This window comes from Perissodus microlepis, chromosome 6 (genome assembly GCF_051167445.1).
Source record: "Perissodus microlepis isolate ML-2025 ecotype Zambia chromosome 6, ASM5116744v1, whole genome shotgun sequence".
Lineage (NCBI taxonomy): Eukaryota > Metazoa > Chordata > Actinopteri > Cichliformes > Cichlidae > Perissodus > Perissodus microlepis.
In genome coordinates, this window is record NC_140466.1 from 24,045,702 (window position 1) to 24,058,712 (window position 13,011).

Genomic DNA, 13,011 nt, shown 5'->3' on the forward strand with positions numbered 1-13,011 from the left:
ACCTGGGAGACTTGTGTAGCTGTGTGCGTGGCATAGACGGTATAGTTGTATAGACAGTGAACGCATCACAGCCAGCCTGTTGTCAGGCGAACCGCCGCTAACCTTACCACCCGCCTGCGGCTAAGTTAGACTGTATCCTGGGTCTGGCATCGCTTTCCCTACGACTGGAGAGTAAGACGAGCATCACCACTCCCTCACGGTAAATACTGCCCAACGCATCAGCTACTCGTACGAAACTTAAAGTAGGTTAGCGTGGTGTTGCTAGCTACCAGTCAGACGAATGACAATGACAACCTGTTGTCTGAACCGGGTCATTTGGGGGAATTTAGAAGCCGGTATGCTCCTTTACGTAATTAATATCAAAAGTGGCTCACTACCACTTCGCTAGCATCAACATGCACCGCTTTCAAAAGCCCCGTTAAACTCCCAGAGTGCCTGTAAATAAACTGAATGACCACGTATGTCCGAACTTAGCATTAGCATCAGTGCTAGCCATTGTTTTGGCTGTAGGAACGTGGGCTCTTCTCTCATACCTACTCGGCGCTTTTATTGTTGGATGTTAATTCGCATTTAGCGATGACCCACTATTAACTAATCATGTCTTGCACTGAGCATTAGATTACTCTGCTTGTAGCAGAGTACTTCCTCAGTGGCTCCAAAAACGTGGTCACTGCCACTGTCACTGTGACAGACGGCAGTGAAGTGCATCTGCAACATGAGTCCAACTCAGGAACCAAAATCCATCAAATCCAAAGTTCAATATAAGTTAGAGGTGTATTTGCCTGTAATATTCACGTGCATTTATTCACTGTGTCATAAAAGTGTTGGTTAAATTGTGTATTTTAGCACTAAAATATATCAATTGATGTTTTTGCACTAGAACACAATATACTCCATGTCCATAAAAACAACAACAACAACAACAAACATATTAATAATAATAAAGATTAGACTTAAAAATGTTCTTTTTCATAAAGGTTATAATTAGGGCTGGATCAGCTATCACTGACGTATTCCTTAGTGATGCTGCAACAGGCCCAGACTGCTGTAGGACCTCATGTGATGCACTCAGCACTTCTTCTTCACTCACCTCTTTTCACTCCCCAAATGTTTATATAGTGCTTGTCCTTAAATGTGTGTGTTCTCTCTCCCATAGTGTACCTTTTGTCCTGTCTCCCTCTGACTGTCACAAAAGTGCTTGCTCATAGTCGCTTGATTGCTTCAATACTGTAGGGTCTTATCTTACAGTACCTTGAGCCAAACGTTATCGCTATGTAAATAAATCAGAATTGAAGTAATAATCTGCTCGTGTATGCGGAAGGGAGGACAAAAATAAGAAGCTGTTCTCAGTTTGATGCCGTTTAGTGCTTCAGAATAAGACTGGATTGTGTTGTAAAAAGTGCCCTCTTTCATTCAAAACAAAACAAAAAAACTGAATTAGATTAGCTTCTGCTTAATGAGCTGTAACCATACCAATGGACTAATAATTTAGCTTCTTAGTTTATTTTTTCATTTATACTTTAGGTAAACACGAATACAGACATGTTGCCTGCATCTTTCGATGCCACAGTGGATCATCTGCCTTTGTCACACCCAACCCTCTGCATGTTCTCCTTTGCTACTTCATGAATCTACTCTGTGGCTTTCCTGTTTTCTTGTTCCCGGTCAGCTCCATCTTTAACATCATTTTCCCTCCTCTGCATATGTCCAAACCATCTCAGTCTTGCCTGTCTATCTCTGTCTCCAAACCGCTAAAACTCAGATGTACTGATGTGCTCATTGCTAATCTGGTCCATTCTGGTCACTCCCAATGAAAACCTTAACATCTTCAGCTCTGCCTTCTATCTTTTAATTATCGCCACCAAACCGTACATCATCGCAGGACTCACTGCATATTGTGAACCTTCCCTTTCACTCTTACTAATAAAAGCTATTTGAATTCCGAAATGTGATTATCTAAGTAAAACTTCATCACGGGGTTTGTTCTTGTACAAGGTGGTGGTTTTAATATAATGAAAGCTGTACTTCCTCCACCTCTGTTAACTTACACTCCAGAATAGTTTTGTGGTCCTCGGGTCTTCAGGATATTTCTTGCACCGTAGTAATCTGTGAACCTTTCCCTGTTTATGTCCTAGAACATGTTTGGATATATCTGGGAGTATGTCTACACATCCTTCCTGAGATACTGGTTGAAATGGCTCATCAGACAAGTAACAGGGACATGTGAGCTGCAGAGAATATGCTCTGGACACAAGCCAGGGGCAGCCAGGACTACAAAAGCAGGTGCGTTAAATCATCCCAAATCTGCTCTACGTCTGCATCCAAGTACACATTTTCTCTGCAGTGTTAATGTGCTTCTTGTGTCCTCCTGCAGAGTACTCTCTTCAGTCATCAAAGAACAAGGTAAGAACCTTCTACCACTGTTGGCTTTTTTTTCGGGCTTACCTTCAGTAGTTCTGAACTAATTGTTTTATATTGTTAAAAGACAAACAGTGGGGCTGCACAAACATTAATTGGCAACGATCCTGATAATCTGTTCAGATCCTCTGATTTCCTGTTGCAGCTCCTTAATGCTGGGGGTGTGTTTGTCTGATTTTGTTTTCATGTGGCTGAAATCAAATATCGTTGATGATCTTTGTATCAGATGTGCATTTTTTTTCAACATTTAGTTGTTAGTAGTTATTTGATATAGGCCATAATGGAAAAAAAGTTAATATATTAGGTGCCGATGTACAAACCGGTACAAAGAAAATCCAAGTGCTGTCAGCCAAAAGGCAAACAACAGTTTAAATACATTTTGCAAGACAGTAATTACTCTTTTTTTTTTTTTTTTTAAGACTTACATTCTTAAAAGCTACAGCAGAAATAGCTGTTATAGGCGTGCGTGTGTGTTTTTTAGGACTCTTTTCCAGTTTACGTTTTAGCACTGTCATAAATAAAATCTGTTATCTCACCACTTCTAGCACTGTCAGGCCAGTAAAAGATGTTGGGTGTCAAACATTTGAAAAAATATTTAATATTTGGAGATTAAGAATGTGTAGATATGTGTAATAAACTCCTCAGGACTGGAGCATTGTGGATTTTTAAGTAATCTGAAAGCTTTCCGAGCCCACAGATGTGGAAAGGAATCACCCTTTCCTTCACTATTGACCTCTTTATCTTTTATTGCGCAGTATATCCCCTGAGTTTAATCATTGCTTTATCTTTCGCTACCCTAGCCAAGTTTAGGTGAACTGATTACACATGTCATGCCTGTGTATATGGCTTTGTAAGCATTTTCAGATCAATAGTCTGTCCAGGTGCAAGAATAGATTAGCTGTGTCATCTTTTTCTTTTTCTGAGGTTGACTTTGAAAAAACAGTCATTTTCACTGTGGTTGTAAATGACCTAAAAGCATTTGCGCCAGATTTCTGTCTGGTAGCTCTCTGTGCTATAACTTTAGCATGCGCTCTTCCTCTCCAGGTTTTAAGAGGAGCGTTGGAAACCACTAAGGATAGCTTAGAGCAATGTGTGGATCAAATTATGAAAGCGAAGAACATCAAACCTGCAAAAGATCCCAAGTAAGGTTACTTTGCCTGTCAGCTGCAATTCTTTGATGTAAGAGTGATTTTTGAATGTGATTGAATTGATCTTCCGTTGCAGGTTCAAAGAGAGCCTCCACATCTGCCTGCTGCAGATAACAGGATATAGCAGCTTGTATATATCTGTAGAAGACTTGAGAAAGGAAGTCTTCAGCTCAGACAACCCTGAACACGAGGCCATGCTTTTGAAGGTATGGATTCCTGCTCCTAGAGCAATAGCAGTGAAGCTGTGTCCATATGCACAGGCTCTCTGCTAAGATAAGACTTGATTTGTAAACTAAGGAAAAATGTGTGTTATTATTATTTCTGCACATTACTAAAAGTAGCATTTAGGATTTTTTTTTTTTTTTTTAAACATCGATTGACATAGTAAAGATAATACCAGAGTCTAACATCACATCAGCATAGAAACACTGTAAGTTGTTGGATGGGAGTCTAAAATGCTGGCACAAGGTCATATTAGGAATCGTTGTACTTCCAAGTTATTGTAGTGGACGGATTTGATCATGCGTTTGTTTGTTTGTTTGTTTGTTTGTTTGTTTGTTTGTTTGTGTGTGTTTAGCTTTGGGACCTTTTGATGCCAACAGTCAAGCTGGAGTCCAGGATAACCAAACAGTGGGGAGACATTGGATTCCAAGGGGAGGACCCCAAGACTGACTTCAGAGGGATGGGCCTGCTGGGGCTGATCAACCTCGTGTGAGTACAGTACCAGTGTAAAGGCCTTCAAACATCGAGTTCATTGCAAAAAAAACAACAACACGAAATTCTGAATTTTTGGGGGATGTGAACTTGTCGTGTAACATTTATGTACACACCAAAAATGTTGCGATTTTACAAAAATATTTGCAAAAAAACCCCACAGTCCTCTGTGTTTTTTCTAGGCCGTTCCAAAACGCTCCATTTCTCCTCTGTCTGACATTATGTGGTGGATTTACTTGTTTACTTAGAATCATCATCCTTTTATAAGGTCCACTTCTGGTTTTGGCCTCGCTTTATGTTGAAGAACTCTGTCATAGTTGAATCAAGAACTGCAACCTGCCCACTTTCTGAGACCACAAAGTTCTCAGAAAGGTTTTCACAGTTTTTATGCTCTTTTCCCAAGAAGACACTATTGGTCAGCACAAAACATGTGTACTTTTTTTTTTGCCCCAACCACTCTCTTTGAACAATGTGTCCACAGCGCGCTAAAGTCCTGGTCTTTGCCTCTGTACCTATTGGCAAAGTCTAATCTGTGACGTTTCTGTTTTTTGGACAGTAAACAGTTTTTCCTGGAACGCCTGTTATGCAGGTCATATTTGTGCAATCTGTCTGATTATAGATGCATGAACTTTGACACACATCAGCTCTTATAGGTTTTGTAATGAAATTTGAGGATTCTTGGAAACATTTTTTCCCCCATCAGGTGCTTTTTGGCTGAATTTGCTGAATGTTTGTATTTGGTAGGCTCTAATGATTAAACCGATCCACACACAAGAAGCGACAACAGTACTTATCCTAAGATTATATTCCACTCAAGTTTTGATGAGAAATACTTTTAATTACCTCAGCTTACACAGATTATGAAAGGTGGTTGTAGATACAGCTCAAAGGGTACGTATAAGGTACACTGTTCCACTCCAAATCCACGGCTCAGTGTAACCCAACAGATAATTTTTAGGATACAACAATAATTACTCACAAAACCTCACCAAGTAAGGTAGATGGGAGCCCCGGCAGAAACAAACACAAGAAGGAGAGGGCTTTGAACCAACAAGATTCAGGCTTCACCTATAAAATAATATTTGAAACAAAGACTGAAAAGAAGGACTGTCAGTAACTCCCAACTCAGCGAAAAATAATTAAACAGTGCTAGAGATAGCAACTAAAGACAAAAGTGGTGCTGATGGAGTAGAGGTGGCTGTTTTACCACCTCTGACTTTAAATGCATGCAGGTTGGCTTCTACAGCCAGTCAGCTGTAGGAGGGGTTTAAAAGAAAAGACGAGAACGTTAATGAGGATTATAAAAAGAAACAGTCAGTGCACTGTCATAACACCTCCTCCTCCAAGTATTGAATAATGAGCCAGCAGAACCAGTATTCAACAGGACAAAGAGAGCGTGACAGCGTGTCAGACAGGCTTGACTTTGAGGCTGAAGGACTTTAAAGGCAACCCCCAACACGTCAGTCGCTCGTTTGACTTGTTCTTTCGACTGATGATGACAAGAGGACACAAAATGACAAGCGATGTGTCAGGTTATTAAAGCAGCACCAGTCAAACACACATTAACTTTATTTTTAAAAGCTGTAGGTCAGAATGATGTGACCTCAACATGTTTAATCATGCAGACTCTGTTTGACATCATGTTTATTGGTTAACAAGAGACCGTAAATAAACTCTTAATTTGTTTGGCTCTTTGCAGTTTTTTCAGTGAAAACTACACAGCGGAGGCTCGGCAGGTGCTGTCTCATGCAAACCATCCTAAACTAGGGTAAGAGACCTTCGATTCATATACCTTCCACTGGTGCTTGTGTCACATGATGTAGACTTTATTCATTTTTTGAAATTACGTTTTCCATATGCACAGTATGTCATTTCTACGGTGCACTTTATACTTTTTTTTTTTTAAAGGTATTCCTATGCAATAGTTGGGATCAACTTGACAGAGATGGCTTACAGCCTGCTAAAGAGTGGCGCTTTGAAACCACATTTCTACAACGCAGTGCAGGGCACGCCTGAGCTCCAGCACTTTCATCAGCTGTACTGTGAGTAGTCGAATCACACTGCTTTTTGTTCTGTGCGTCTGATTATACACTCACCGATGGCTTCATTAGGTGCAGTCTCAAGATTGCTAATCTTGGGTTGGACCCCTCTCTGGCTTCACAGCTGCTGCAATCCTTCATGGCAATGAAGTGCTGGCAACATTTCTCAGATTTTGGCCCATATTGACATGATGGCGTCACACAGTTGTTGCAGATTTGTCGAAAATACTTCCACGATGCCAGTGTGACTGTGACTGTGGATTTTTGTACAGTGACCTCAATGTCATGTGTAAGAAGCCACTTTGAGATGGTCTGAGCTTTGTGTCATAATGTGTTATCTGCTGGAAGCAGCCATCAGTAGATGGGAACACTGTGATCATAATGGGGTGGACATGGTCAGGAATAATACTCAGGTAGGTTGTGGTGTTTAAATGATGCCCAGCTGGTACAAAGGAGCCAAGAAAATGTGCCAAGGAAATATTACACCACCAGCAGCAGCCTGAGGTGGGATCCAAACCTTCATGGTATTTATGCCAAGTTCTGAATGTTGCAGCAGAAATCGAGACTCATCAGATCAGGCGACATTTTCCAATCTTCTTCTGTTGTCCAATTTTGGTGACCCCTGAATATTTCCTCCCTTTTAAACTCAAAGATGGTTGTGTGGAAAAATCCCAGCAGATCAGCAGTTTCTGAAACAGACCAGTCCATCTGGCACTGCATTCCAGTTCACATTTAAAGTCACTTAAGTCACAATTTGAGCTTCAGTAGGCCACTTGGAGCATGTCTACATGCCTAATTGAGTTGCTGCCATGTGATCAGCCAATTAAATATGCAGTAATGAGCAGTTGAACAGGTGTATTTAAGGAAGTTGCCTGGTGAGTGTATACAAGCAAAAACATTTTCTGATAGAAGGTAAATTTTTCAAAAATGTGTGTCTTTCCTCCTTACAGGCTATCTGGCGTATGAATTCGATAAGTTCTGGGTGGCAGAAGAACCCGAGAGCATCATGCAGTTCAACCAATACAGAGAAAAATTCCATAACATAATCAGGACACACCTACAGGACCCTGGTGTGTGTCTCACATTGACTGTCGGCTCCAAGAACTAAAAGCGTTTTTCACGATGTTACGATTGGTAGAAGGAGAAGCAGGAAAGTTCCTCGGAAATGTAGCTGAGCATTAAAACCCTAAACGCAGACTGAATACTGTTCGGCCCCTCCAGACAAGATCCAGACCAATAAATCCTCTTGTGTTTGGTTTTGTGGTTCATTCATAACGCACATATCATTGTTGTAATGATATTTAAAGTTTCTCAAACTGAGCACAAATCCAACGCCCTGTACCTCAAAAACAACCATTCCAGAGGGCTTTCGATCACAAAGAGGACTGTAGAGAAAGTAACGGATCCGTCGTTTTGTGAGGCTTTAAGCACTTTGAGTGAGCAAGCAGCCAAATTGTTATATTTAAAGACAGGAAAGGACAGAAGTCCTGCTCAGGAATTTGAAGTTTATGTTAAGAGATAATGGCTAAAACTTGATGTGAGGAGTGATTTCCACTTTGTTTTTCCTCTTGTGGTGCTGTCAGCTTAAAAGTCTTGCATGATTTAACGTGTCCCCACTGATGTCATTGATCTGTACTGTAAAATGTACTGTTAGTGATGTGGAACTCTAAACTATACTAAGCTCCTGTTTTCATAACGTTGTGTATCTTTAGACTGATGCTGAATTTTTATGACCTGATCTTTTTATGCCGTGGGTTTACATTTGAGGAATGTATGTAACGACTCACATCTCACTCACTCCAAGTTAGTAAATACAGATTTGTTTTGAAATGTGCTTCGTGTCCATGTGTTTAAAAGGCAAAAACAAACCACAACAGTTTGTGTAAAACAAGTCTGGTAAATTCAGGACCTGCATAAACACATCCTTTTATGCTTTATTATGGGTACCAGTCGTTCAGTGTAAAGGCACACTGCTTTAAGCTAGCTAACATATTAGGGCTGCCACAAACGATTATTTTGATAGTCGACTAGTCACCGATTATTTTTGCGATTAGTCGACTAATCAGATCATGCATCCATTGGACGTACAGCGTACAGCTTATTGCACCAGCAGCATCTGCTCTTATATAACTATCATTAGCTTACAGCTTTAAGTGTTTAAGGTATGTGCTAACTAAAAATAAAGACAAGATGATAGTTTATTAAATTTTAATGAAATTTGCAGATTGTTTCGGTGAAGTTTAATAAACTCCTTGCTATCTAAAATATAACGGGACACCGGAGTATATTCTCGAGCATCTCACACTTCTGATAATCAGTTGTCTGCTTGACGTTTATTCAGCTGTGTAAAAACTATAACTTTAATCTCAGCCAAACCGATTTACTCAGGAACAAATAAAATACTAAAAAAAAGCCAAACAATAACATTTTGAAGTTATCTAAGTGACTTATATATATTTAACCTGAGAAATACGGCGGTGGGTTTGAAAACGATTTGCCGGGAGTCACGGTGTTCTCACGGGCTCTGGTGAGCCGTGCCCCCGGCTAGCTATCGAGCTAGTGGGTAACAGACGTCTCCGAAAACGTCGGAGCGCTTTTGAAAATATGTCTTGATAAACTGAGCAGATATTTGAGGTTTACACAGCTACATTCTCGCCTAAAAATATGTTAAACGTTTATTTTGTGACCCAGAAAGAATAATAAGAGTAATATTAAAACTAACTAGCTGCCGCCATTGTTGTAAACTGAGCTGGGCTGCGCTATGAATTCTGGGACACTGCTTCTTCTTCTTCGGGGTTTAACGGCAGCTGGCATCCTTGTATATGCAGTGCTGCCATCTTCTGTTTCAGTCCGTTATTACACTCTTAAATCTACTACTTATTCCTGCGTCTTTTGTGATCTTACAAAGCTTCAAACGACGCGTCGACTATTAAATCAGTCGTCGACGATTTTGATAGTCGACGTAATCGTGACTAGTCGACTAATCGTGGCAGCCCTATAACATATAAAACTGACAGGTTTAGTCATACAGGGCTCAGTGCAAACTTGGCATGTTTCTGTAATATTCCCATACATGACATCTGGAATGGACTCACTGTGGCAAATTATAAATATAAAAGGAGACGGCTGTGTCTCCTCATGCACATAAAGTCAATACTTTTCAGGAGGCGATCCTTTTTCAACAAAGGATTTCCGCCCACAGGACAGTGGATTTGTTAAATAAGGCTAACACAAGAAATTATTGTTACTAGGGTTTCCTCATTCAGGTGCCAGTCCGGTTGTGGTTCAGGTATTACAGTCAAACTTTGAGGAATCTCAATTAACCACTTCGATCCTCTGCTTTGTGACCATCATGGCTCTTTTGATTTGTTCGAAGGAGACGAACATCACGATGTTCCACGATCCCAACCTCAGGAATGACGGCACGAATCTACAAAATGGAAAAAGTGAAGAGTGAAAAAATAAAATTGTGTGTCATGCAATGCTGCAATTTTTTTGGATTGATACCGATACCAAGGCCAGTATTGCCGATACCAATACTTTTAACTTATAATGTCATGTTATTTAGAGGAGAGCATAATCATGATTTATGAGATGAATCATCAATTTTTAATGACCACTGGATTACTTTACTCAATAATGAGTTAACACACCTCTCATTTCACCCTTCTTTTTTTTTTTTTTTAAAGGCGCTATAGAGTAGAAGGATCAGTCAACACAAAAACACTCATTTTTCATATTGTATGCCTGAAGAATATTTTTCCTTTTATCCCGATTTAATTCAGTGGGCTCCATACTGAACGTGAAGGATATAAAAGTATCGATACTATCGATATTTGGATCTCTTGGAGAGTTTGTCGTTGGCGGCGCAGGTGAAGAGGCTTACCCTTTGTAGAATGCTGTTGGCCCCTCTTTAGTTAACATGGTCCAGGCACAGTTAACGGCGCTCTTATACTGGCCCGGTGGTGAGTTCATGTATCTCGTCTTTACCACGTCTACCGGGGAGGCGATCACTGTGGTAACGAAGCCGGCGCCAAACGCAGACACAAAGTGGCACGGCAGATTGTCTGAGGACAGAGTTGGGGAAAAGATTACAATACGGTCTTTGTTCTCAGCTGTGCGACATAGAAAAACATGTCAGTGAATTGTGCAACCGTCTGAATGGGGCAATATAAGTTCTAGAGATAAATGCTAATATATTGCTATTGTACTCACTGCACCATAAAGAGAAAATACACCGTGTCCTGTACTGTAGGAGCCTGTTGTGCTGGTATCAGTTAAAGAGGTGAGAGGGTGTGTGGATTTTTTGCCCAATCAGCAGTCTCCCGGGGACTCTATTTTTGTGAATGTGTGTGTGGGTTTGTGTAGCTCAGGCAAACAACCGTGAGCTGACCTCACCTGACAACAGCTTGTGTCTAAGGATGGCCTCCTTTATCAGGTCGTATGTAACCAGCTCTGTGCAGTTTACCAGGGCGTTTCTTGTGATGTTGGGTAATGTTCCTGAGGGAAACGGATACTTTAATCATTACTGATAAAGGATGTTTTGGTTTGTCTTTTTTAAATAATGGGCAACACTCAAAGAAGGTACCTTTCCAGAGCCCACGCAGGCCCTCGTGTTGGAAGATGTGTCTGTAAGCCTGCATGGTGCTGCTGTAGCGGCGGGCCACTCCATCCAGATTCATCTGGGCTTGGAATCGAACCTTGACCACGTCGGTGGGCTGCGCAAAGGACACCGCCATAGCGCCTGTGGTGCAGCCAGCCAGGATACGTACCAGTACACTAGGGTCTGGAGAGAAGGAAAGACTCAGTTATTTTAATAACAAGCTTGAGAACTTCTAATTTTAGTATCAGTTTTAACAAGGAAGATAAGAAACGGATTCAACAACCCAGACTGTGAGAATCCTTTATCGCTTTCAAGAGGGAGATAAGATTTAAGAGAGATAGCTCTTTCCCTAAATCTTGTTTAACTTATCAGATTTGAAAAGCCTCTGTTCTGCGTAAATTATCTATTGCATGTTTGTCTGCAAGACATAGCCTTCCTTCACTCTCCCCACTTTTTTATTTTTAAAATGAAGCTTTCCTTCATCTGAATTCCTTATCTAAGGGAATATAAGACCGACTGCATCTATCTGATAAACATCTTTTTGATTTTTGACAGCTGGATATTAAATCTCGAAATCACGACTGTCACCAGTGAGAACAATTATGAAGGTTTAATGAACTTAACCAAAAAATAAATGAAAAGGCAACAACTTACTGTCTTTGCCACCGGTGTAGAAATTTTTAACGTTGTCATAGAGGCCGATTCTGACAGAGGCAAAGCACAGCTGTCTCTGCAGCCCAGCAACCAGACCATTATACAGAGACTTGGGCCCTTCTGTTCGGATCATGGTGCTGATGGTCCCAAACACCCCTCTGTAGCGGATGTCCCCCACTGCCTTCTTCTCTCCTTGAATCTGGGGTCACACATTGTCCTCAAAGTTAAAACCAGCTTTACGGAGCAGCAGCAGAAAGCTTAAGACCAAACGGTTCAGAAAGGTGAAGAAGTTTGACTGAAGGGTGCTGAAGTGGACAAAGTTGACTTCTTCGTCAATAAGGCAAACATCACGCTGTGTCCCACAGTAGGCTACAGCAAAGCAAGATCGGCTAAAGATCATATTGATAGCACAGTTAGTACCTGTAGTCTGACTTTGGCTGTGTCCAGAGGGAATGTGACCATGTCGGCTATACAGGCTGCTGCTCCAGCACTCGCCATCTTCACACCCAAAGGAGGAGGAACGTCTGAGGGTTTAAGTCCTACCATGTTTCCTACTGCTGGGACGACAGGTACGCATCCACGCACAGAAATAACAATTAAAACACAAAAAAATCAGTGTAAGATTCTCTTCTAGAAAGCAACCACATAAACATTAGTACAAATCATTTGTCTGTTTAAATGAAAGGTTAATCAATAATCAAAGTGGACTGATGCTCAAGACATGAAACACACTTACAATTGTGGTCCGAAATTGAAATTTCCTTTTGATCCTCGGGTGGGTTTTTTGGTACCGAGCAGGATGCGATTGGTCAGATTAAAATCCACACCGGGCCCCACTCAGCAGGAAGGAAAGACTCATCATTTGCTGTGGATTTATGTTTTCTGGCTGGTGTTTTTATGACATCCTCGGAGAGGCGTTACTGTGTACTCCTGTACACCTGGGTCAACTCAAAGTCCACAGACTGTCAGAAAGTCAATGTTCAAGTCACCTCACACAGAAAAACAACCATATAACTTCCCCGTTTTTCGACTGTGTGAAACTCACGATTATTTCCATCCAAATTTCCACAGGTGTTATTAATTGATGACGATCTTTCTAAACATTATGTTCATGCTTTCAAATATAGTCTGTGGAGTGTGCATTTTCTTTCATTTCACTTGGTAGAATTTGTTTATCAGCGGATTTTTCTTCTATCCAGGATCTGTAACCGACTTTAGTATTGTCTCAATAATTATTTAACTGTTCAGATGAACTGTGTGCCACAAGCAGCAGCGATAACAGATCGGTATCAGGGTTCACCAGAGGCTCGTCTCCTCTCTCAGCCAATGACAGCAAAAAGCTTGTAATCAACAGCGTTCGGAGCTGACCGGCTAAATCAAGATCTGTTCCACAGACTTTATGGTCGAGCCTCACAGCAAATTACCCCTCTGTGCT

The 13,011-nt window shown here is 41.0% G+C and overlaps 2 protein-coding genes across 3 annotated transcripts; one reads left to right on the top strand and one right to left on the bottom strand.

Moving 5' to 3' along the window:
* Positions 1-39: 39 nt before the first annotated feature.
* Positions 40-8,153, top strand: elmod2 (ELMO/CED-12 domain containing 2). Its single transcript, XM_084931608.1, has 9 exons — positions 40-199; positions 2,136-2,283; positions 2,375-2,403; positions 3,463-3,560; positions 3,643-3,772; positions 4,144-4,277; positions 5,980-6,048; positions 6,189-6,322; positions 7,270-8,153. Exons 2-9 carry the CDS (start codon positions 2,139-2,141, stop codon positions 7,425-7,427), a joined length of 897 nt encoding a protein of 298 aa, XP_084787734.1. The 5' UTR covers positions 40-199; positions 2,136-2,138; the 3' UTR covers positions 7,428-8,153.
* A 62-nt stretch (positions 8,154-8,215) lies between these two features.
* ucp1 (uncoupling protein 1) lies at positions 8,216-12,918 on the bottom strand. 2 transcript variants are annotated; one of them, XM_084931607.1, is made up of 7 exons: positions 12,313-12,918; positions 11,997-12,133; positions 11,577-11,775; positions 10,908-11,105; positions 10,718-10,819; positions 10,206-10,386; positions 8,216-9,749 (listed from the first exon to the last, which is right to left on the bottom strand). In XM_084931607.1, exons 2-7 carry the CDS (start codon positions 12,120-12,122, stop codon positions 9,635-9,637), a joined length of 921 nt encoding a protein of 306 aa, XP_084787733.1. In that variant the 5' UTR covers positions 12,123-12,133; positions 12,313-12,918; the 3' UTR covers positions 8,216-9,634. The 2 variants fall into 2 exon arrangements, with proteins under 2 accessions (XP_084787733.1, XP_084787731.1); XM_084931605.1 differs by having other exon boundaries at positions 11,997-12,130; positions 12,313-12,915.
* Positions 12,919-13,011: the final 93 nt, after the last annotated feature.